Raw genomic sequence first — 23,304 nt, forward strand, 5'->3', positions numbered from 1 at the left:
CATGGTGTGTGTGCATACACAAAGATGATTGACAAACGATGGGTACTAGGTTGTACTGATGGGTTCTGGGAAATTGCAGGAATGTTGTGTGACCAGTGTACCAGCATGGGAACAAAGTTTTAAAGGCTAGACAACAATGACCTTCAAGTAGTCAGTCATCACCATGACGTTGCCACCTTTGTTGTACAAAAGTGTTCAAATATGCCAACCACTCCATATGCACCCTTAGGCCAACACATCCAAATCCAAGAAAGCATGAGGAACTACTTGCTCATTCTAACCCACATCAAGTTTTTCTTTCCCTTTTCAGAAGCTAATTATAATGTAGGATGAAAACAGGTCTAGCTACAGTTCAGCGTTCATTTACCGCACATTGGCATATATTACTGTAAAGCACCAGCAGCCCAACGCCATTTCATTTCCTCCAGTGATGATGAGACAGCTTCAAAACAGACAGTAAGGATTCACACTATGTACGTATGAGTCTTTTTTTTTTTAAATAAATAGTAATTTAAAAAACCTTAAACGAGTAACCAGGTGTATATAGCAAAGGAAGAAGTAAAATAAAAGTAAAATGCACCATTAGTTACTCATTAGGTAGAGTGAAATAACTGATGCATTACCTATGTAATATCATGCACTGATATTGTACATCATAAATGTACTTCTACTTATTTTACTTTACTTCTACTGTAGGCATGTGTGGTTGAAATGTTTATTCACTTAAAGGGACACTGTGTGAGATTTTTAGTTGTTTATTTCCAGAATTCATGCTGCCCATTCACTAGTGTTAGCTTTTTCATGAATACTTACCACCAGCATCAAATTCTAAGTATTCATTATGACTGGAAAAATTGCACTTTTCATACACGAAAAGGGGGATCTTCTCCATGGTCCACCATTTTTAATTTCCAAAAATAGCCATTTTTGGCTGCAAAGATGACTGCACTTGGACCATACTAGAAAATATTTGTTTATTACTTAGTAAACTTTCATGTAAAGATCAAATTTGGCAATAGACAGCCCAGTTTCAATGAGCAGCATGGTTGCAGTACCTTTTTTGACCATTTCCTGCACAGTGTCCCTTTAAATTAACCAGTTTTAGAGATTGATTGAGATTATTGTCAGAATTTAACACATATTTATACAATTTAAAAAATAATCTGAACATTTTAGATGGATCTCACATTCAATATAAGGACAATGTTGGCGTTCCTTCTGATTGTGTTGAGTGCACTGGAAGCATTCAGTACGGTGAGCATTCAAGATCTGTTTCCTTAAAATAACCAGTTTCTAAAAATATATTCTATAATGCTGTACTCTGTAAACATATGCTGTAAATGCTGCTGTTTAGTGATGCATTTATCTCTCACACACACTCCCTTTCAATCTCTCTCTCTCCCTCTCTCTCTCTCTCTCTCTCTCTCCCTCACACACACACACACACACGAACAGCCAATGCCTCTGATCATAGGTGAGTTGTTTTAATCCTCCCAGGTATCAAGTGAAAAAATACTGTGAAGGGCATCCAGAACAAATACTTAGGAATCAGAATCGCTTGGCCTGCAGATTGGAGCCGTATTATTTCATATAAAGAATAGCCATCGTGTTATATTCAGGCCCCTAAATTAACCTCATTCACCACCAGTCAAAAGGGTACATGTTAACAAACACTAAGTAATGGGTCAAAGTGGCTAGTACGTTGGTCTGTTCTACCAGCCAAAACTGAAATTTCACCAGCATTTGGCCAGTTAGCTGGTGTTAATTTAAAGCCCTGGTTATATGTATACAACACATAACATGTAAAGTCATGGATCCATTTAAATTGTCCTTTTTTTCATCAAGACATTGAAGATGAAAGTCACAGTATTCCTGATATCAACGAGGGTAAGTCCCATGTTACATTTAAAATCAAGTGCAACAGCATAAGCATGAGTTTGTAGCTTATAAATGGGCTATGAACATTATTTTTCATTTATATTATTGCATTTCATATTTTAGCCGCAGGATTACACCTGTTTGATGGAGACATAATGATGGTCAGTACCCCTCAAGTTAAAACATTCATGTTTGACTTTCTTGATTATTCATTGCTGAGGATGACTCTCTCAAACCATGATGCACACCGTCAATAAAATATCTTGCCAACGTGCCTTCTCTCGTCTTTCACAAAATAATCTCTAGCGTAGAGCCAGAAGCTCTATATTGGGTGAGGACAAGAGATGGAGCAGTCCTGTTCCTTATCTGCTGGAAAGCAGTCTTGGTGAGTAGTAGGCCCCCATTATGAACCACCACAACCTCACTGACAATTTTGACTTCCAAAAAAGTAACCTTTCAACATGGGAAATGATAGTGTAACAAGCAGTAGACTGAAATTCAAAGGTAAAGTGTCTTAGTCTGAACCCCGCCTTATGGTTGAGGAATTGGCCATGGGATCAGAGGGATGGAAGATCACATTCCATCCACACGTCATCATCCATGGCTGAAATACTCTTGAGCAAGGCACAGCTTCTGTCCTTGCATAACTGAATAACTGGTTGGTCTAGATAGCATCAGCAAAAGTGTGACAGACTGACAGCTCAAACATACAGCACCTTGATGTGGTCTATTGTAACCATGCAAGAATGGGTAGAGGGAATTGCCAAGCACTTTGCAAGAGACCGTGGCCGTGACATTGTCTCCTCTTTTGAACAAAGGGGACAGACTGAGGTTAGATTGACTTGTCACAATGTGACAAATTGTTTGCACAATTCTTTCCATACTGGTACACTGTAAACATCACAAGATCCTTAAAATATATCATCCTTATTGTTGGTACAAGATTAGAACCCATGACAAGATTCCAATCTTTCTAGTGCAACAGACTTTGTATTTTTGCATTTGTAGAACTTGTATTCAAGACAATCCATAAATGTAGCTTTTAGTTAATGCAGCGCTTGCAACAAAGTAGTAAAGCACAGCATAATAAATAGAATGAGTTGTTAAAGGGGCATTCCACCGGTGGAGACATGAATATGTTACTGAAAGTGGGTCATATTTATAGTAGAATAGTAACATACATTTCTAATTTGGTGCCTTCTTGGCCAAGAAAAGGCAGAAAATGACTTTTTAGTGCTTGTGGATTTGTGACAACAATCCCATAATGCACTGCAATGCTCAAGTTCCACAGGTCACACCCAGTTATTTGGGACTCTATGCATCATCCCTCCCAGAGCCATCTAATAACAGAGTTGCGCAAACCGGGGACCAGGAAGTCAGTTGGTGATGTGATTCGCGTAGATTAAAATGTTTCTTAATAGTAAACTTCTGTTCGTTGGAAACTAACACAGAACCATCACATACCAAACAAAGATTAAGTACAAACAAATTACATTACCTTTACCACATTTTCTGTGTTCTACCGCCACCTCCTGGAACTAAGTAACTTCTAATAGAACTAAAGTCAATGGGGATTTCCATGTTAACGCTCCGTGAGGCTCCATGAGAGCCGCCATTGCTGTGGAAAGATTGGTCCATAGAGGTCTATGGGAGTGGCGTAACTCTGATATTAAATGGCTCTGATCCCTCCCTCAGCTTGCAGGCAGTGTTGCCAGATTGGGCTGTTTCCCACCCAATTGGGCTGCTTAGGATGGTCGTGTGCGGGTAAAAATGGCATTTAGCAGAAAAACCCGCCCAATTTTAGCCAGAGAAATCAATAGAATTGGGCGGGATTTTGAACTTCTAGGCTGGTTTTGAGCATTTTTTGGGCTGGAAATCATCAGCCTCATCTGGCAACCCTGCTTGCAGGTGCATCACAGTGGGACAGACATCACTGGAAAGGAGAAGCTGGAGCACACTGCAGCTTAGTTTTCAAGACTTTATTTTGTGCACACACGCGACCAACGTTTCTGTGTTGCTACACCTTCTTCAGAGTCAAATGATAGCAAGAGAGAGACACACTTTTCAAGACTTGACATTCACAGGTGATCCTACTTGGTTTGGCTAAATTGGTCTGATCTCATTGCAGGTAATTGACCCCACCCCCCCACACCAGGATAAGATTGTAGACAATTAGACAGCTTGCGAACTTCCCAAAACAAAATAAAAAAGTGAAAAAAACAATCCACAAAGAACATTGTCAATAAAACCACAGCTACAATTATTACAAGACCACAGCCCCGATGCTGGAAAAATTTGTTACAGAGAGCAAGACATATTGTGTTCCTCATTTATGCCCTGAGGCTCCACTGAATTTAGAGTATGAATCCAAAATGCCTTTCTACGAAGCCTCTCTGCCTGTCTAATTGTCTGCAATCTTGTCCTGGTGTTGAGGGGTGGGGTCAATTACCTGCAATTAGATGAGACCAATTTAGCCAAACCAAGTGGGATCACCTGTGAATGTCACGTCTTGAAATGTGTGGCTGAATCTCAAATGGCGCACTTGTGCACTTTAGTGTTCAGGTTTCAGTGCGTATGCCGTATTAGTTACGCACTGAAACATAGTGCCCGAAGTGCACAAGTGCACCATTTGAGATCCAGCCTGTGTCTCTCTCTTGCTATCATTTGACTCTGAAGAAGGTGTAGCAACACCGAAACGTTGGTCGGGTGTGTGCACAAAATAAGCTGCAGTGTGCTCCAGCTTCTCCTTTCCAGCTATGCCAGTGACTTACTGGCAGTGTTGCCAGTGCCAGGGCAGGGCAGTCATGGGTGAGCGGTTAGGGCGTCAGACTTGCATCCCAGAGGTTGCCGGTTCGACTCCCGACCCGCCAGGTCGGTGGGGGGAGTAATGAACCAGTGCTCTACCCCATCCTCCTCCATGACTGAGGTACGCTGAGCATGGTACCGTCCCACCGCACTGCTCCCCATGGGGCGCCACTGAGGGCTGCCCCCTTGCACGGGTGAGGCATAAATGCAATTTCGTTGTGTGCAGTGTGCAGTGTTCACTTGTGTGCGGTGGAGTGCTGTGTCACAATGACAATGGGAGTTGGAGTTTCCCAATGGGTTTTCACTTTCAGATGAGGCTGATGATTTCCAGCCCAAAAAATGCTCAAAACCCGCCTGGAAGCACTAAATCCCGCCCAATTCTATTGATGCTGATGGGAAAGATTGGGCGAGTTTTCCTGTAAAATGCCATTTTTACCCGCAGACGGCCATCCCAAGCAGCCCAATTGGGTGGGAAACAGCCCAATCTGGCAACACTGCTTACTGGAGCCTCAATGCCAGTGATTTCAAAAGCACTGGGACACTGATCTGTGATAGGTCTGTTAGAGCATTAGGTCCAACCCCCTATGGGCGGGGTTGAAAAGGTGGGAAAAAGGCTTGTAGTCTCAACAGAAATCCACCTCTCTTACACTTCCTCTGTCGATGATGCAAAATGACCATTTTTACATCATTGACAGAGGACGTGTTAAGAGATGAATGTAGATTTCTCCTATCTCAGGGGGAATTGAGAGATTTTTGCAAGACCATTCAAAAGTATGACTGGGTGTCTAGCAATGGAAAGCCTAATGCAAAATGGGTGGAGTGTCCCTTTAAGGTGATTTACAGTGCTGTGCTCTAAAAGGAGAAAAACGTACAAGAGTAACTCCAGGCCCTATTGGCCTGATTCTCGGCTGCAAACCCCCCTTATGACAATCGGTGGATCCTTACCCCGCAGCAGGACCATCGCAAGTGGTTGTCGGGCTAGATTTCTTCCTAATCACCGACGTTCTAAGACATAATTTTGCAGGCTCAAAGAGTCGCTGATCACAAATCGTCAGTGTTGGGACTATAATGCAATATTTTTCTTTCACAGATTTGCATGCCAAAGGCATCATTTTGAGGGCACTCGAGCAGTTCAGACTGAAAACATGCATCGACTTCACTCCACGACTAAATGAAAACCCCTACATTGGCATCAAAAAAGATGTAGGGTAAGTATTAGTAAGATGTTAGGTTACAGTGACGCGAGTAATCAAATAAGTTCACACATTTCTACTTGTTCATTATTGCACATGAGAATATTATATTGCATTGTATAGTAAACTGTGTATTGGGCCGTGTAGGCCTATTGTATACATGTACAACGTGTAAGTGCATGTTTGTGCAATTGGCCAATGAAACTGATTTTGATCTATTTAGAGGGATTGAATTGTAACGATTGGTATAAATGTTAATAATACATATTGATTGTGTCTTATAGATGCTGGTCTTCTATTGGGAAGTCCTTCAGTTCTAATCAGCCTCTTTCGATTGGAAGTGGATGTGAAAATATTGCTATTGTGGAGCATGAATTTTTCCATGCCCTGGGATTCTACCATGAGCAATCAAGATATGACAGAGATGACCATGTCATAATAGTAGTGGACAACATCCGAGAAGGTTCTCAAATATGTTAGCCTGGCTATCACCAATATCCTCAGAGTTTAAAGGGATTATCTGGAATTGTAGCATACTGGGTTGTTTTTTTTTGCACGTTTGGGAAAAAATACGACCAGTGTCAATTGGATATACAGCATTTTGCGTGATCAAACCGTGTTAGACACTTTAGCCGTGCTAATATGTTTGACAACATATACAATTCTAAACATCATCACACTTATGCCTAACTCGCAGGACTCGGAGGGTCCCTAAAAACAAACCAACGTGTCCGAGCTCTTCATGTCTTTGGAAAAGTTTGGCAGAATGAGGTTTATGGAGCCAACTTTGCTGTAGGGTCATTACATGTCAATTCACACGCCTTCCCCACATGACCGTCTCCGATTTACCCGATATCTCACATACAGGTACCTTTTGATGTCAATTGAAAGAATACCAAGTATTAGCACCCTACGTCCAACGGTTGCGGAGATGAAGCCCTCCAAAGTTGGGGTGCCATGCCCACTTTTCAAGCATGTGAATTGCATACAAAATTTACAAGCAGATTTTGACACCCCTGGTTTTAGTTTGAAGGAAGATACAGGCCTACAAATCACCATGGCCCCTCAATATGAACCTGTCTACCAGATGATGTACTTACAAATAGCATGCCTTGATTATTTTTGGCTATATTAAGCCTTAAAAATTGAATTTGTGAAAACCATGATGATGTGTCTTGCCATTTTGGGGTTCCAGATCTTGGAAACTATGTATGTTTTGGGGGTTATAATTGATTTTCCATCATATTTGGGAACTGTACAGTGTATTCCAAAAAAATAGGGCACTCAGACTTTTAATGATGGAATAGGATGGACTCAAAAACAGCTTTTGGACAAAATGACCTTACGGTACCCTCTATGTGGGCACTTGATGACTGGAACGCCCTTTTCACCCCATGTACAGTAGCACTGTATCAAACATTCAAGCTTGGAAAAACTTTGTTTTTCAAAGTTCTTCATATTAATCTTGGCCTTCAAAGTATATGTTTTTCTCTATGTCTTATCACAGTGTCTGTTTTGTCTGCTGCCATCTGCTGGTCAAAGAACGTAACAACAGCGCAATGTAAGCTCGCTAGGCTACCAATAAAGCACTTTAATTCTACAGTATATTGATATATATCAATTATGATTTTAACAAGCATTATGCAGAATTCTCAATCATGATTACATTTCTACCAGGACACACCCACCCCCATGTCTGGTAGAAATGTAGTGCAGGGTTGAGGCCATCTTGGGACTGGCATCATGATTGAGCATTAAGCAGTCACACTTAAGAAATTATTTAAACTAGAAATATTCATCATGCTTGTTAAAATCATAATTAATATATAGCAATATGCTGTATAATTACAGTGCTTTATTGGTAAATTATGGCCAAGATTTCCCAGCCCCTTTTGTCTTCTTACATTACGCTGTTGTTACTTTTTTAGACCAGCAGATGGCAGCAGACAAAACAGACACTGTGATAACATATAGAGAAAAACATATACTTTGAAGGCCAAGATTAATATGAAGAACTTTGAAAAACAAAGTTTTTCCAAGCTTGAATGTTTGATACAGTGCTACTGTACATGGGGTTAAAAGGGCATTCCAGTCATCAAGTGCCCACATGGTTAATTTGAGGCCTGAAGTAGAGGGTACCGTAAGGTCATTTTGTCTCAAAGCTGTTTTTGAGTCCCTCCTATTTTATCTTTTTAAGTCTGAGCACCCTACATTTTTTGGAATACACTGTACAGTTTCCAAATATGATGGAAAATCAATTATAACTCCCAAAGCATACATAGTGTCCAAGTTCTGGAACCCCAAAATGGCAAGACTCTTCATCACGCTTTTCACAAATTCAGTTTTTAAGGCTTAATATAGCCAAAAATAATCAAGGCATACCATTTGTAAGTACATCATCTGGTAGAAGGGGTCATATTGAGGGGGCATGGTGATTTTTAGGCCTGTATCTTCCTTGAAACTAAAACCAGAGGTGTCAAAATCTGCTTGTAAATTTTGTAAATCAGAGACGGTCATCTGGGGAGATTCTAGGGAATCATGTGAATTGACATGGAATGACCCTGTAAGGCAGGGCAGCCATGTAATGTAGCCATCTAGCTATCTAACCTCCCAAACATGCAAAAACAGCCCAATATGATTCAGCTTCAGATCATCTCTTTAGTCTTATTTAAATATGGCCAACTACTAAATAGTATCTGAAAGGTGGAGTTTACCTGTGTCAATCAAATGTCTTTATGATCATGCTATTGCTATGGCCAAACAGACCACTACGCATTGTGATTTGAAATTAAATTGAGCGATGCTCTCAAGTCATCATGCCATCCCAGACTCGCTGGATGGCTAGGCTGAAATTTTGTGCAATATCACAGGAATTAAGATCAGGTTTAGCTCACCAGAGTGTAGAATTTCAGGGTGTGTTGCAAGCAAGAGAAAAAGGACTAGATATTGTGCAATCTGTTTTGACATACTTACCGTATTTCCCCATTTATAATGCATGGGTCCAACCTCTTGGAGATTTCAGGATAACTAATGGAATTCCGAGTAACCTGTCTACTTTGTATTTGACTTACCACTCATTCTGTTCATTGAGGTTATGTAAAAATACTGTAACTCAGACTATTTTGAAATTCAACAGTAGCCTATATGATGTTTAAGGTTATGTCACGGCATTGAAATGTTTTGTTGATTTCCAAAAACTTATTCAGTATTGATCTTCTTTCCCCAAGGGTATGAACACAATTTTAAGAAAGTCAGTGAGGATGATTCTAGCCTCCTCAATACTCCATACGACTACACATCTGTCATGCATTACGGTAAAAACGCATTCACTAACGGAAATGGAAATGGGACCACCATCCTCACAAAGAACCCAGACTTTCAAGATGTGATCGGCCAAAGAGTAGAAATGAGCCCCACGGATACACTGGAACTTAATAGGCTTTACCACTGCAGTAAGAACTATGGCTGACTCAAATAACTATGACATAACGATCACATAGATCATGTATGCTTAATAAAAATCCTTTTTTTTCAAATATAGATGAATCAGTGTCCTTTGTGGAGCAATGCAGCTTTGATGAGGAGAGCATGTGTGAGATGACGGTCTGCTCCAGAGGTCCATCCGGATGGAAGAGAGTGAACCAAACTGATGGAGGCCCCCATTCAGACCACACCTACCTGGGCACTGACAAGCAGGGTAGACATGTTTATAGTGTAAATTAGACTTATTTCGTATGAATTTTAATATAGTTAGATATCGATACTTAAAATTAATAGGATGTACCAAATCTAAGATTCTGATTGAATCTATGGTTTCAAATTCGGCTGAATATTGGCCTTGTTGACAGGGATTGGTTTTGGCTGAACCCCAGAGTGCCAACCGAACCGAGTCCTACCTCATGTGTAAGCGCAACGTGATTATGTCATCAGTGTTTAAGAGAAGATGTGCTTGCACTTACTCTCCAAAATGGAAGCAGTGAGCCTTTGTGTAGCAGCACTTTGAGGTAAAAGTGGGAGAGTTGTCTCGTTGTCGGAAAGACCCTTAATAGTACACATCATCTCCGCACAATATTTCCGCTCAAAGTATTCAACGGAGTGAGCTTCGAGTTCACTGACCTACTGCAGCAGCTTGAGCCATTTCCCAAACTCCCTTCAAGGCGTTTCTTTGCTGACACTGTGGCTTCCCATAAACACTGTCCCTACAAATGTAAGGCAAAACTTCCATTCAGTTGAAATAGCCCGTGGTTAGTTGCAGCAACAAAAAGGACGCCATTTGGGCTCCACAATAGATAACAGTTTGCCTGCAGGAAACGAAATCTTCAATGTCAAAATGAAATCCAAGCAAAAGTTCATGCCAGAGCACAGTCCCTGTTCAGGCACCAATCTGAATCTGAATCTGGATTCGGTATTTGATACATCCCTAAACATTAAAGGTGCACTGTGTGATGGTGGCCAGAGTAGGTATTGCAACTATGCTGCTCATTGAAACTGTGCTATCTACTGCCAAATGTAATCTTTTTTATGAATATTTACTAAATAATGAACCAGCATTTACTAGTATGACCAAAATCAACTCAAAAGCAGCTCTATTTCTGACCATTCAAAATAACAGAGAATGGAGAAGATTCCCCTTTTCATGTATGAAAAGTACAATTTTCCGAGTCATAATGAATACTTTGATGGTGGGGGTATGTATTCATGAAAAAGGTAACATTTGTGAATGGGCAGCATGAATTCTGTAAATAAACTATTTACACAGTGCACCTTTTTTTAATATATATTTTTTATTTTTTGTTATACACAGAACAAAGCACATATTGACAAACATTTATCCTCGAGTCCTTGAAATGGTATTACAATACAGTGCATAGGAGGCGTTCGGGTCTTGCAATACAGGAGTCAGTCTTCTCCTCTTATGTAGGACAATAGAGGATCCCAAATCTTGTGATAGTACTATTTTGTCCATGTTGTGATACCTGATCTTCTCCAGGCTCAACACATTCCCCATTTCCCTTAGCCACATGCACCTTTAACCAATAACAATGTCAAATGTATCAATCTATTAATCTACTGCATGTTGATTAGGTCAAGGCCTCTTCATGCACTTCAGCACTGTGACAGGAGAAGAAGGGGATTCCTCCAGGCTCATAACCAGGGTGGTGACTCCTAGTAGACTATGCCAAATCCAGTGTCTTCAGTTCTACTACTACTACAACGGTAATGAGACAGACCAGCTCAACATCTGGATAAGAGAGTTTGACAGCAAATACGATGTAGAAGGAACTCGCAAACTCATGGGTCAAATCACAGGTAATGTCAAGACCGAGTAGTCTTTGGGACAAAATGGGTTCATATCATAGAAACTTTGTAAATACAGTATACTGGCCTCATAGCCTTTATCATGCTGTTTCTCCCTAGCTTCCGCAGCTGATTACTGGCAGCTCCACCATGTTCCCCTGAATGCCACCAAGATCTTCCAGGTGGAGTTTGGGGGCCGCAAGGGAGCAGGGTCTTCAAGTGGGGGTTTCTCTGTGGATGATGTAAACCTCTCAGAAACCGAATGTCCCCATCAGACATGGCAGATACGTAACTTTGAGGAGCTACTGAGCACCAGTGCTAGTGGCACCTACCATTACAGTCCCATTTATTACACTATTGATGGTTATGGCTATCAAATTCTATTGCGATTGCGAGTAACATATTTTAGCCTGTATATGCGCCTGGTGTCTGGGGACTACGATGACCAGTTAGAGTGGCCATTGGCATGGAGACAGTTTACATTCCTGGTGGTGGACCAGAATCCAAACATTCAGCACCGTATGTCGAAACAGAGGAGTAGAACTACAGATCCAGCAATGAGAACTTGTGAGTACTCAGGTTCCTTCAAGTCCAGAAGTGTAACAACATTATTATGCTTTGAATATCCGAGCCTGATCACACTATTTTCTTTTCATTTCAACACAATTGTAATCAGTCATATTGCACTGATTCTTGACAATGTGGCAAAAACAGGTTTCAATTTTGAAAGAAAAAAGTTGTTCAAATTCAAAATAAAGAGGTATACTGTCATAGACAAAGGTCTTGTCAGGGGCAGGAATGTATTGACCAAGTCAATATTTGTCAACAGAATTAGAAGTAATATATATATATGTTTACTGTATTAAAGTGAGGAATTACTTATAATTCAACATAATTGTAGATACTGTAAGCATATTCTTAAAACTTGTCAAACACACGCAAAACTCCTTCCGAAATACAGTCGGTCCCCCTACAATGCACACCCTTTACCGAGGTAATGCCACGTCATCCACCTCGGTACGTACCGGGCCTAGCTGCAGTGTACCCAAACAACCGCCGGGTGGCACTTGGGAGCGCTTGCTATACGCTTTACCACGTGGTAGTCTCTCTCGCTCTCTCTCTCTCTCTCTCTCTCTCTCTCTCTCTCTCTCTCTCTCTCTCTCTCTCTCACACACACACACACACACACACACACACACACACACACACACACACACTTTCTCTTGCATACACACAATACACATTCAAGCGCACATGGGTAGGCAACATTTATTACCATATGGAATATTTTAGACGATGTTGACGGCATATTAATTATGCTCATATTCACCCGCACGCACCGATTCAGCGGATAACAACATGCCTAATTAAATTGTGTGAGAACACCTCCAGGAAGTAGGAAGAGTCATAAAAAGAATAAATAGCCTAATGAATTTTCTTTTTTTTTTTTAATGATGATCGGATGAATTGCCATTAATGTGCAAGCTCTGACAAAATGTGTAAGCTTAGACCTAAATTGAGTGTAGCCACAAGCCCCTATACCGATTCTCGCATCGCAAGATTTGAAACGTCTAATATTGCAACTTCAAACTTGTTTTCTGGATGTGGATACTTTTTTCGTTTGGTAAAAATGACGGAGAGTGCAATAGGCGGCCTAAACCTCACCGCAGTAACCTACAGCGCCGCGTTTAAGCGTTTAAGCGTTGGCTATTTATCTTACATCGCCAACAGCTGGGGCGATAACCTAACCTACACTTCCCTAATGAATTTAATGTTGTCAAATTGGCAAAAAATTAGCAAGCGATTGATAGCCTATTGCTGTTTTCGTGCTCAAATTAAGTGACACAACAAAGAGGTTTAGGGGACACCACAGTTAAGACACAAAAGTTTGGGAAACACTGGCCTACAACTTACCTATTGCAGCGCTCCCGTGTGAGCTTGGACGTCCAAAATGTTTATTACCTATATGGAATATTTTAGACGATGCTGACGGCATATTAATATATGCTCATATTCACCAGCACGCACCGATTCAGCGGATAACAACATGCCTATAAATTGTGTGAGAACACCTCCAGGAAGTAGGAAGAGTCATAAAAAGAATAGCCTAAATAACGTAATGAATTTTCTTTAAAAAAAAAAAAAAAAAAAAAAAGATGATCGGATGAATTGCCATTAGGCCTAATGTGCAAGCTCTGACAAAATGTAAACTGAGTGTAGCCAGAAGCCATACCGATTCTCGCATCGCAAGATTTGAAACGTCTAATATTGCAACTTCAGACTTGTTTTCTGGATGTGGATACTTTTTTCGTTTGGTAAAAATTACTGAGAGTGCAATACACCTCACCGCAGTAACCTAACAGCGCTTCGTTTGAGCGTGTAAGCGTTGGCTATTTATCTCACATCGCCAACAGCTGGGGCGATAACCTAACCTACACTTCCCTAATGAATTTAATGTTGTCACATTGGCAAAAATTAGCAAGCGACTGATATTGCTGTTTTCGTGCTCAAATTAAGTGTAACAAACTGTCGGGTTATGTGTCGCAGGTGAGAAAGTGCGCATTTTTCCAGCGACACCTCTCCTTGTTACCAAATACCCTGGAGAGTAGGCTACTGTACACCACAAATACGCCAAGACACAAATATTGAGTTTTAAAATAATATTTATTAACTAACAGAAATCTAAAAGAGTCCCGGGGCACCCCAAATCTATACAAGTCCGAAATTCCAAACCCAGTCCCATGTCCATTTCCTTGGAGATCCCCCCCACAGTCATCAGTGCCGAAGGAGGCGGAGGAGCGGTGGCCAGGTGTCCATCCATTGCGAGCACGGCCGTAAAGTATAGCCTACCCCCGCAGCCCCCGCGGTGCGGGGGGGCCCTGCTCGTGTGGGGCCCCTGGCTGGGGGGGGAGTAGTTCCGAAGACATTTAAGGTGGGCCACCCCTTACGCGAGACAGGGCCATATCTGTGTCGTCAACACTGAGCTGATGCGCTGTGTGTGAATCAACGCTCTCTGACATGTTCTCTGTGATTTAACTTATAATTGTAAAATCCGTTAAATAAACGGCCCGCGCACACAACCTCCTCAAAAAACACTCAATTTCGCTAATTGTCCGCGAGCGCCGTAGGGTGGGATATACATTGCACAAGTTAATCAATTTAAGATACAGAGAACAGCGTGCGTCTTTTCCCTCAAACGCAGCTCTGTCGTAACATCGTAGCATAGCCCTACTGAGACCACACGCTGGTTTTTATAGGGTGGAGACTCAAGAACAAGTCAGCAAAGAGAAACTACCAACCGGTGCGTTGCTGCACAGCTGATTCGGCGACGTCTTCTGCCTCGTAATATCCTCACGTTTCTTCATAAACGTGCGATTCAAAGGTTACAAAAAATAGGCTACATTTTATAGACTTTGGCTATAGGCTAAGCCGACTCCTCTACCTGTTTGAATTAGTGCAGCCTTACAGGGAGGACGTTAATTTGGCATAGGTCAACTGCAAGAGACTACTAATTTGTGACTTGACGTGATGTGTGAATAATATAGGCTACGATATGCAACAGGCATATTTAGCCGCACTCAGTCATTCATTGGTGAATGTCCCGACCCTGTGTATCCGCGTGCATGCATGGGGTGGGGAAAAATACATCAAGCGTGCCATCACCACCCATCCCCCCCGGACCCACGAAACCCACTGAAGATCCAAGTAATTGTAGTATGTCAGTATTTTAGTGTGTGCCCAGGTAGTTGAATTCCTGGCATGGCCTGGTTATCTCAATAGTGCCAAGAAGATGTTTGCCCTCAGGCTGTCTGTTCATAAAGCGCATGTTCGGTTTGCTGTAATAGGCTACGATCAGTAGGCCTAAGCCTCAACTTGTCTGTCGTGTCTTTTCCATCTTTGGATATTTTGTAAAATAGGCCCACGTTAAAGCCTAGATACGATAATAGGCCTTAATAAGGCTAATAAAGTAAGCTAAATAAGTCAGGCTTAAATAAAGTTGTTTTAGCCTATGAACTCAGGCAATGCAGAAATTTGCGGAGGGATTTTGGATATCTTGGCCTATAGGCTACCGATGGCTTTATGAACTTCATGACTGGGCTACAAGATAGTCGGGTAAACAAGGATTTACTTGTAGACCACCAACATCTGATGCTGAAGTGGGGGAGGGTGGTTTTTTCACTTCAAATGTTCCCCGACACAGACACACACACACACACACACACACACAGATACGCGTTAATCGCTCTCTCTCTCCGTCTCTCCCTCTCTTTCTCATTGTTGCTATACGTGCATCTGGATATAGTAGAGCGGCTACAGGAAAAATCGTGCAAATTATGATACAAGCGTGAAATTCGGCAAGTATGTGCTCAAGACCCATACGATCAAATCTACCCGATTGGCCACTTGAAATGGCGGCCATTTTCCAAGATGGCCGCCAAAAAAGACCCCAGAAATGGATTTATTGCATAGAATTGACCTAGAAAATTATGATACAAGCATGAAATTCAACATGTATGTGCTCAAGAACAATATGATCAGATCTACCTGATTGGCCACTTGAAATGGTGGCCATTTTCCAAGATGGCCGCCAAAAAAGACACCAGAAATTGATTTATTGCATGTAATTGACCTTGAAAATTATGATACAAGTATGAAATTCAACATATATGTGCTCAAGACCAATACGATCAAATGTACCTGATTGGCCACTTCAAATGGTAGCCATTTTCTAAGATGGCCGCCAAAAAGAATCACAGAAATAGATTTATTGCATAGAATTGACCTAGAAAATGATGATACAGGCATGAAATTCAACGTGTATGTGCTTAAGACCCATACGGTCAAATCTACCTGATTGGCCACTTGAAATGGTGGCCATTTTTCAAGATGGCCGCCAAAAAAGACCCCAGTAAGTGATTTATTGCATAAAATTGACCTAGAAAAGTATGATACAAGTATGAAATTCAACATGTATGTGCCTAAGACCAATACGATCAAATCTGTCTGATTTGCCATTTGCAATGGTGGCCATTTTCCAAAATGGCCACCATGAAAAACTCTAAAAATGGATTTGTTGCACAGAATTGAGAAAGGAAATTATGATACAAGCACAACCAAGAAATTTGGCAGTTATGTGCTTAAGACCAACACAATACATTCTAATAATTTCCCAGTTTAAATGACAGCGATTTTCCAAGATGGCCACCAAAAAATACCATAGAAATGTACTTGTTGCACAGGATTGATCAAGCAAGTTATTATACAAGCATCAATTTTGGCATGAATGTGCAAAAAAACAATACAATCAATTTTCCTGACTCACCACTTGAAATGGAAGACATTTTATAATATGGCCACAAAAAGGCTGAATTTAGCCCAGAGGTGAGCAAAAAAAAGTGTTTGTGTGTTTGTGCTTAAGAGCAATAGGCCTATAATCAAATCCACTCATTTGCAACTTGAAAATGTATGGTAGCCATCTTTAAAGATGGCCATCAAAGAAGACACTAGAACTTCATTAATTGCAATTAATCTAGCAGATGTTACCCAAATCAATGTTAACATTCACTGTTTGAATTTCCAATGATTTCATCATAGAAGGAAACACAATCAAGCAAAAAGGCACATAACTATAGGCTACCGAGGGTAACCCCGGCTTTCTGAGGCATATGAACCAGACATCTCACTATGGGCAACGCCCGCGACCATTTGCCAAAACTTGCTTTCAATCATGCCGTCAGGCCAATGAGCTGCACAGCTGGGGATCCCGCCCCCTCGGGGACAAAGCCCAGGTGCACTGGGCTCTGAGCTTCAATCTGAGGCAAGTAACCTTTGAGCTTGTGGGTGAGTGTAGCAATCTATTGAGATGTCTCGTTCATCTCCCTCAGAGAACCAGAGTTACCCTCGGTAACCTATAGTTCTCTTTCTGTCGAAACACTCGACATCCCACTATGGGTATTGAAAAACTCCAGATTGAGTTGCCTTTACCTAGAATGCGCAAACAAAAGCTTGGCCGGGGCACAGACCATTCTCCTGCCGATGCCCAGAGCTGTTGAAGGCGAAGAGGCAGCGTCCATCAGCAGTGATAAGCGTCATGCTCACCCAACGCGCAGCCCGAGACGCAACAGCCGCCCAATGGCCCAGGGTTTTCGTTCCGAACCCAAAGAAGAGAGGCTAGGCACCAGGCGCACAAAGGAGGCGTTCGGACATCCAATACCATGGAGAGCACGCAGTGGAGGGAACCCGGGGCATGGAAACCACCCGTCTGGGTGTAACCGATGTGCAGCCGGAGCCCACAGAGGTATAGCGAGGCCCCCAATACCAAGTGGTATTCTCCAATGGCAAACCAGGCCTTGACACAAGGGGGGATTTCCAACATGTTCAGTACACAACATCCGCAGGTGCAACCGTGCTGGCAGAAAAGACCATTCTCCAGCAGGGCCGTAGGTCCAAGTTGCGGACGGAGAACCTAGTAGCAACCACCACCACAGCGAGCTGGCCAAGCCAGCCCCGATAGATACCCGTTTGAGGGCACACACTATGGTTCCCAAAGTCCAAGGGGGACATCAAAGATACACTTCCCCTCGATCATGCATCCTGGTTGAGCAGGGGCCTGAGATACTTCATTGGAGAAGTATGGTCTAGCTAACCACGGTCGCCCTACCCAGGAACAGCAATCCAGGCAGCACAATTGACACTCGCACTCCTGCTGAGCGAATGAGACACACACAGTAAGGGGTGACCGACCCAAGGGAGACACGTGTAATGCGTCCTATTAGGAGAGGCAAGGATCCAGGTGGCCTTGATCCTTCTCACCCTCGGGTAGAGGGTGCAACTGACTAGAGAATTTGCGTTCCACAGAATGTTCCACAGCCTCTGGGAGGAGGCTCTTATCTTTGAATGTTCCAGGCTGACAAGCCAAAGCCATTATGTGATAGCTAAATCAAACATGTTAATGTCAAGTCCAGAGCAAATAAACAATCATGACAATGCTTGTTTCTGGTGTACCTTTTGTTTATAAGCAATATCAAGAGAACCACAAATTGCTGTTAATGACATATTATTACCGCAGTGTCATCGTATTATTAGCATCTCATAACCTTCGGAGTTGGGAGGGGGGCACTGCCTCCATTGATATTAAATTATGAACTGGCATTAGCATGTCATCACCATGCCATTTGTGTGTCATACTGTGAGTGGCTTATGTGTCATTGCAGAACATTTTTAATATCTGTATCACTTCATCATCCATGCTAACATATTTAAGGAGAGTGACCAATTATTTCCACCAAATTTCCAATTTTCACATATGAAATTTGCAAATTTCTAGGATCTTTTTGGCCGCCATCTTGGAAAATGGACAGCATTTTAAGTAGCAAATAAAGTAGACTTGATTGTAGGCCTATTGGTCTTAATCACATAAGCCGAATTTCATCATAAATTGCTTGGACAATTCTGTGCAATAAATCATTTTCTAGGGTCTTTTAGTTTTTTGGCAGCCATCTTAGAAAATGGCCGCCATTTCAAGTGACTAATTGGGTAAATTTGATTGCACTGGTCTTAAACACATACATGTTGAATTTCATGCTTGTACCATAATTTGCTAGGTCAATTCTATGCAATGAATCAATGTCTGGGGTCCTTTTGGCGGCCATCTTGCAAAATGGCAACCATTTCAAGTGGCCAATCTGGTAGATTTGATCGTATTGATCTTAAGCACACACATGGTGAATTTCATGCTTGAAACATAATTTGCTGGGTCAATTCTATGCAATAAATCAATTTCTGGTGTCTTTTTTGGCAGCCATCTTGGAAAATGGCCGCCATTTCAAGTGGCCAATCAGGTAGATTTGATCGTATATGTCTTAAACACATACATGTTGATTTTCATGCTTTTATCATACATTTCTAGGTCAATTCTATGCAATAAATCCATTTCTGGAGCCCTTTTTGGCGGCCATCTTGGAAAATGGCTGCCATTTCAAGTGGCCAATCAGGTAGATTTGATTGTATTGGTCTTAAGCACATACCTGCCAAGTTTCATGCTTGTATCATAATTTGCACGATTCAAGCCAAATTGGCCTTGTAGCCGCTCTACTAATAGGCATAGGCAGTGTGGTCACCCAGCACATTTTCATAGAAATGCTGTGTTTTTTTTTTTTTAAATGAAATCTTTATTCAGTTATTTGTGAACAGTCTCTGCGTTTCTCTTTCGATGTTGCGTCGCCGTGGACAAGTGTCTGCTCGAAAACTTAATGCAAAGCGGCTAAAATTTTCAGAACGTGTTGAACTTTTCAGAACATGAATGTTTGTCTGTGGGGGAGGGGGTGGGTTACAGCAGGGACTGCACAGCCTTTTGTGACATGTCGTGGTGCGACAGGTTATCCAGCCTCCGAAGGAGTCATAGTTCCCCAGTCATACTGTTGGTTCGCATCTCCACCGAAGCAACTGAATTTGCAGTCCTAATCACAGATGATTAGCCACACCTGGTGTAACAGATGTCTTGTCATGTGTGCATCACATCCCCAGTTAACCGGAATCCCGTCGATCGCGCACAACAGCGCATTGAAAGGATGAAATGTTCACAAGCACCAATACAAAAAAAAACGTCTTCAACCTATTAGTCCGTAGGCTATCCTGAGGATATCCGTTCCTGACTTGAATAGGTAGTGCAGAAATAATTAACAGACATCACTTAGCCTTTAGGAGCGGAATTGAGACGGTGAATGCAGGACAGAATAATGAAAACAAAACACCGTCGACTGGCGGTCTTGTTTAGGGATCACGCTTGTGTTATTATAAAATACCCAATGTTACGTGCAACGCGCAATTGGCTGACTCTTTCCACTTGTAGCCTAAAACTGAGGGAGGGATCAACGTACAATGAGCTACACTGAAGCAGATTACTCTGCTTCGCAAAAAAAAAACAGTGCACCAATAATACCCCCGTCTTCAACCTACTATTTAGGCTATCAGATATATAGGCTAGTAATAGTATTAAGTTGTGCTACCTTGTTTGTTGTGGTAACGACAGTGTAGATCAGGTAATAGCCTGCAATAGGGGAAGCGGCATGCGCCAGTTTTAAAGACGGAATGTCGTCGCCAAATGTAAAATCACCTCTCTCATGCTGACATGACGGGGCACTACTTCATTAGGCTACAATGTTGTTCATGTCTGTTTGACTCACACTATACGAGTGGTTCAATTTGTGTTTGTGTGCTCATCGCACAAATGAGACAGACAGGCTTGCTTGATAGGGCTACACAAAGCAAGCGACATCGGTCCACTCAAAATGGTCCGACTCTGCCGCTTGATTTCATGTCTCCTCAGTCTCTCCATTACGGTTTATTAGCCTACTCTGTTTTGCTATTTTCGTTATTCTTAGCCCTGGCATTAGAGATGAAGCAACTGTGATCAGTGAGGTTGTGGAAACGGTTGAATAGGCCTATGGTCCTAAATTGGAAGCGGCCGATGCCAGTTTTGAAGACAGAATGTCGTCGCCAAATTTAAAATTCGATCTCTCTCATGCTGGCGTCACGGGACACACTTAATTACAATGGTGTTCCTGTCTGATTGACTCGGTTTTAATTGTCTTTACCGGTTCAAATTGTAGTAGGTATGCAAACTCTGTATCCTGAGGATACCCGTTCCTGGCTTGAATAGTGCCGAAATAAGTTAGGGACGGATTGGGAGACGGTGAATGCAAGACAGAAAAAAGTCGAGTTTAAATTCACATGGTGGTCTTGTTTAGGGCTCACACTTGTGTTATTATCAAATGCCCTATCAAATGCCCAATGCTAAATAAAACATGCAATTTGCTGACTGTATTTCTACTACTACTAAAACTGGGGGATGGACAATCACGGGAGCACAGACAGACGTACAAGCACAGGCAGACGCTGCTCTGCAAAAGCAGTGCTATACTGCCCCCCGCATTCCGAATGGCCACAGGGTGTAATGATCACGGTGCGCTGCCGCGGCACGGCACGGTAATGAGCAGATTGAAGTTACACCATCTGTATACTTCTGTGTTTTTTTTTTTTTTAACCTCCATCAGATGTCACCACTGTCAGGTTTTTTGTGTGACGGTGGGGACAAAAAAAACCCTCCAAATGCACCTCAGTGGAGGCTAGAGTACAATTTTGGAATATTGTCTTTAAAAAAAATGGTAAATAGGCCTAAATATTGTTTTAAACTCCATTTTTTTGCAGCTCTGTAGAACCACTTCAATACGTTCTTCCACGTCATGGTGATATTATTATTATTATTATTTAAAGTCAATTGAAATGTCCTAGGGACAGCCGTTTTTACAGGGTGTGGGAAGGTTTGTAGCCATGAAAAGTAATAAACCTACACTGAAATGTGAAAAAAAATTACATTTGTATTACAGACTCCTTGGCTATTACCTGGATTCATTTTGTTCATGAAAATGTAATTGATTTTCAACAGAATTAGTAGTTTCATTGCTGGGACATGTTTTTTGCCAAACTTTCAATTCAGTTGGAGTGGTGGAGTTGGAGATTCATTTGGAGTAGCTTCCTTATTGTTGTCTTTGACTTAACACATTGACTACCAGGAGTTTTTTTGAAATGTTAGACCTACAGTAGACTCCCAGCCAGTTTTATCAATTTTTGACAATTTTTGAACAGCGACCGAATATTGGGCTATCAAGTTTTGAAGATTGTTTGGAGTGAGATTAAAAAAATAATAAAAAAAAAAGGAGGGGGGGGGGGGTCTGGCAGACATCGACCCGTCACCCATCGACCCATTGACACTAGGCTTCCCTTCAACCCAGCTAGTTAAAAAGTTTGATTAGGCCAAATACACGATTTATTCAATATGCTTAGCCCTAACCAGTGCTCGAGTTGTAAAATAAAAGCAGCTGGGGATGGTCACTCAGAGATTGATTCCAACTATTGATGGTTTGGGGGCTTCTCCCCTGAGAAAAAAATGAAAATGTAGTTTTAAAAGTGCAGTTTTAAGACGATATGTGAAGAAGGGATGCCTGTTTTAGAGGGCGGTGATTTTTGACCATTTTCATTGAGGGGGATGATTTTAGACAATGTTCATTGTAGGGGGATAGCTTAAAATAGGTTACCTGTATCTGTTCTTTATTGTGCATTGACATTAGCAGCTCAAATTAAATTGAAGTCCAATCACTTTTTTAGGTGCAAGACCCAAATAATACACCTTTTCATTCAGTACCATGATATCTCCAGCACTATTGGTTGCCCCTGACTTTTAGCTTACTTGCCCTCTCTTCTACCATTACCTCTGCATTCCTCCATTCTCTCCAGTCTACTATTTGCCCACCACTCTGTCTCCTCTTCTGTCTCCACGTCCACGGTTTATTCCCATGACATTCTAAATCAAATGCAATACGAGAAACATACTATTCCTAAATGTGACATGGCGGCTCCGACTAGAACTAGAGCCCCTTTCCATTGGATACACTGAACGAACTCTGATCGTCCTCAGCACAACTCGAATGGTTGGTGGCACGTCATTTCTCCGTATTAATTGCTATGAGTTGTCAATAATTTCACTGTTTCTCATTGACGAATGAAATTACTGCTATTATTAGGCTGTATGCCACATTCTGAGAAGCTTGCCTGTAAATACCACAATGGATGACTATTGGATATTGGATGCGCTATTGGATGAAACTCTGATCCACTGCTCTGATCTGCCCCAATCTATTTTCTGATTGGCTGAATAGCGTGATAACTAGTCTGAACACAGAAGCGCTGTTACCAATTTCTGACGCGTCTGTGGATAGGTTGGATGAATTAATGTGCGCCGATTGGATAAGTTATCAAAACTTCAGAGTGTGAAATACCATGTGTGGAGTGTGAGAGTGTGAAATCGCTCAGATGTGTGTGTCACACTCTCAAAGAGTGAGACTTGAGAGCCCTGTCTTAAACCTACAGACACATGTTAGGGCGTGTTTGAAAGCTGAGCAAGCACTTGATGACAGCAAACCTCCTTATCCTTCTGTAGGCCTGTGTTTACAATAAGCTAGCAAAGCCCTGACAGGACGCTATTTTGATGACTCAGGCGACTTGATGTGACGTGAAGAGGAAGTGTGCATGATTTCATTCGCTTCATAACTGTAATACTGCATTGTGATAA

The 23,304-nt window shown here is 41.8% G+C and overlaps 1 protein-coding gene across 1 annotated transcript in view; it reads left to right on the plus strand.

The window, feature by feature from the left end:
- The first annotated feature begins 389 nt into the window (after positions 1-389).
- The window catches only part of LOC134445119 (meprin A subunit beta-like), a 32,980-nt gene continuing 10,065 nt past the window's right edge, over positions 390-23,304 (plus strand). The window contains exons 1-12 of the mRNA XM_063194204.1: positions 390-473; positions 1,177-1,254; positions 1,456-1,474; positions 1,846-1,887; positions 2,002-2,039; positions 2,185-2,263; positions 5,774-5,891; positions 6,161-6,339; positions 9,104-9,328; positions 9,418-9,573; positions 10,962-11,186; positions 11,295-11,741. Of these exons, the coding sequence (XP_063050274.1) occupies positions 1,177-1,254; positions 1,456-1,474; positions 1,846-1,887; positions 2,002-2,039; positions 2,185-2,263; positions 5,774-5,891; positions 6,161-6,339; positions 9,104-9,328; positions 9,418-9,573; positions 10,962-11,186; positions 11,295-11,741 (1,606 nt within the window). The 5' untranslated portion in view covers positions 390-473. The remainder of the gene's footprint in view (positions 474-1,176; positions 1,255-1,455; positions 1,475-1,845; positions 1,888-2,001; positions 2,040-2,184; positions 2,264-5,773; positions 5,892-6,160; positions 6,340-9,103; positions 9,329-9,417; positions 9,574-10,961; positions 11,187-11,294; positions 11,742-23,304) is intronic.

This window comes from Engraulis encrasicolus, chromosome 3 (genome assembly GCF_034702125.1).
Source record: "Engraulis encrasicolus isolate BLACKSEA-1 chromosome 3, IST_EnEncr_1.0, whole genome shotgun sequence".
Classification (NCBI taxonomy): domain Eukaryota; kingdom Metazoa; phylum Chordata; class Actinopteri; order Clupeiformes; family Engraulidae; genus Engraulis; species Engraulis encrasicolus.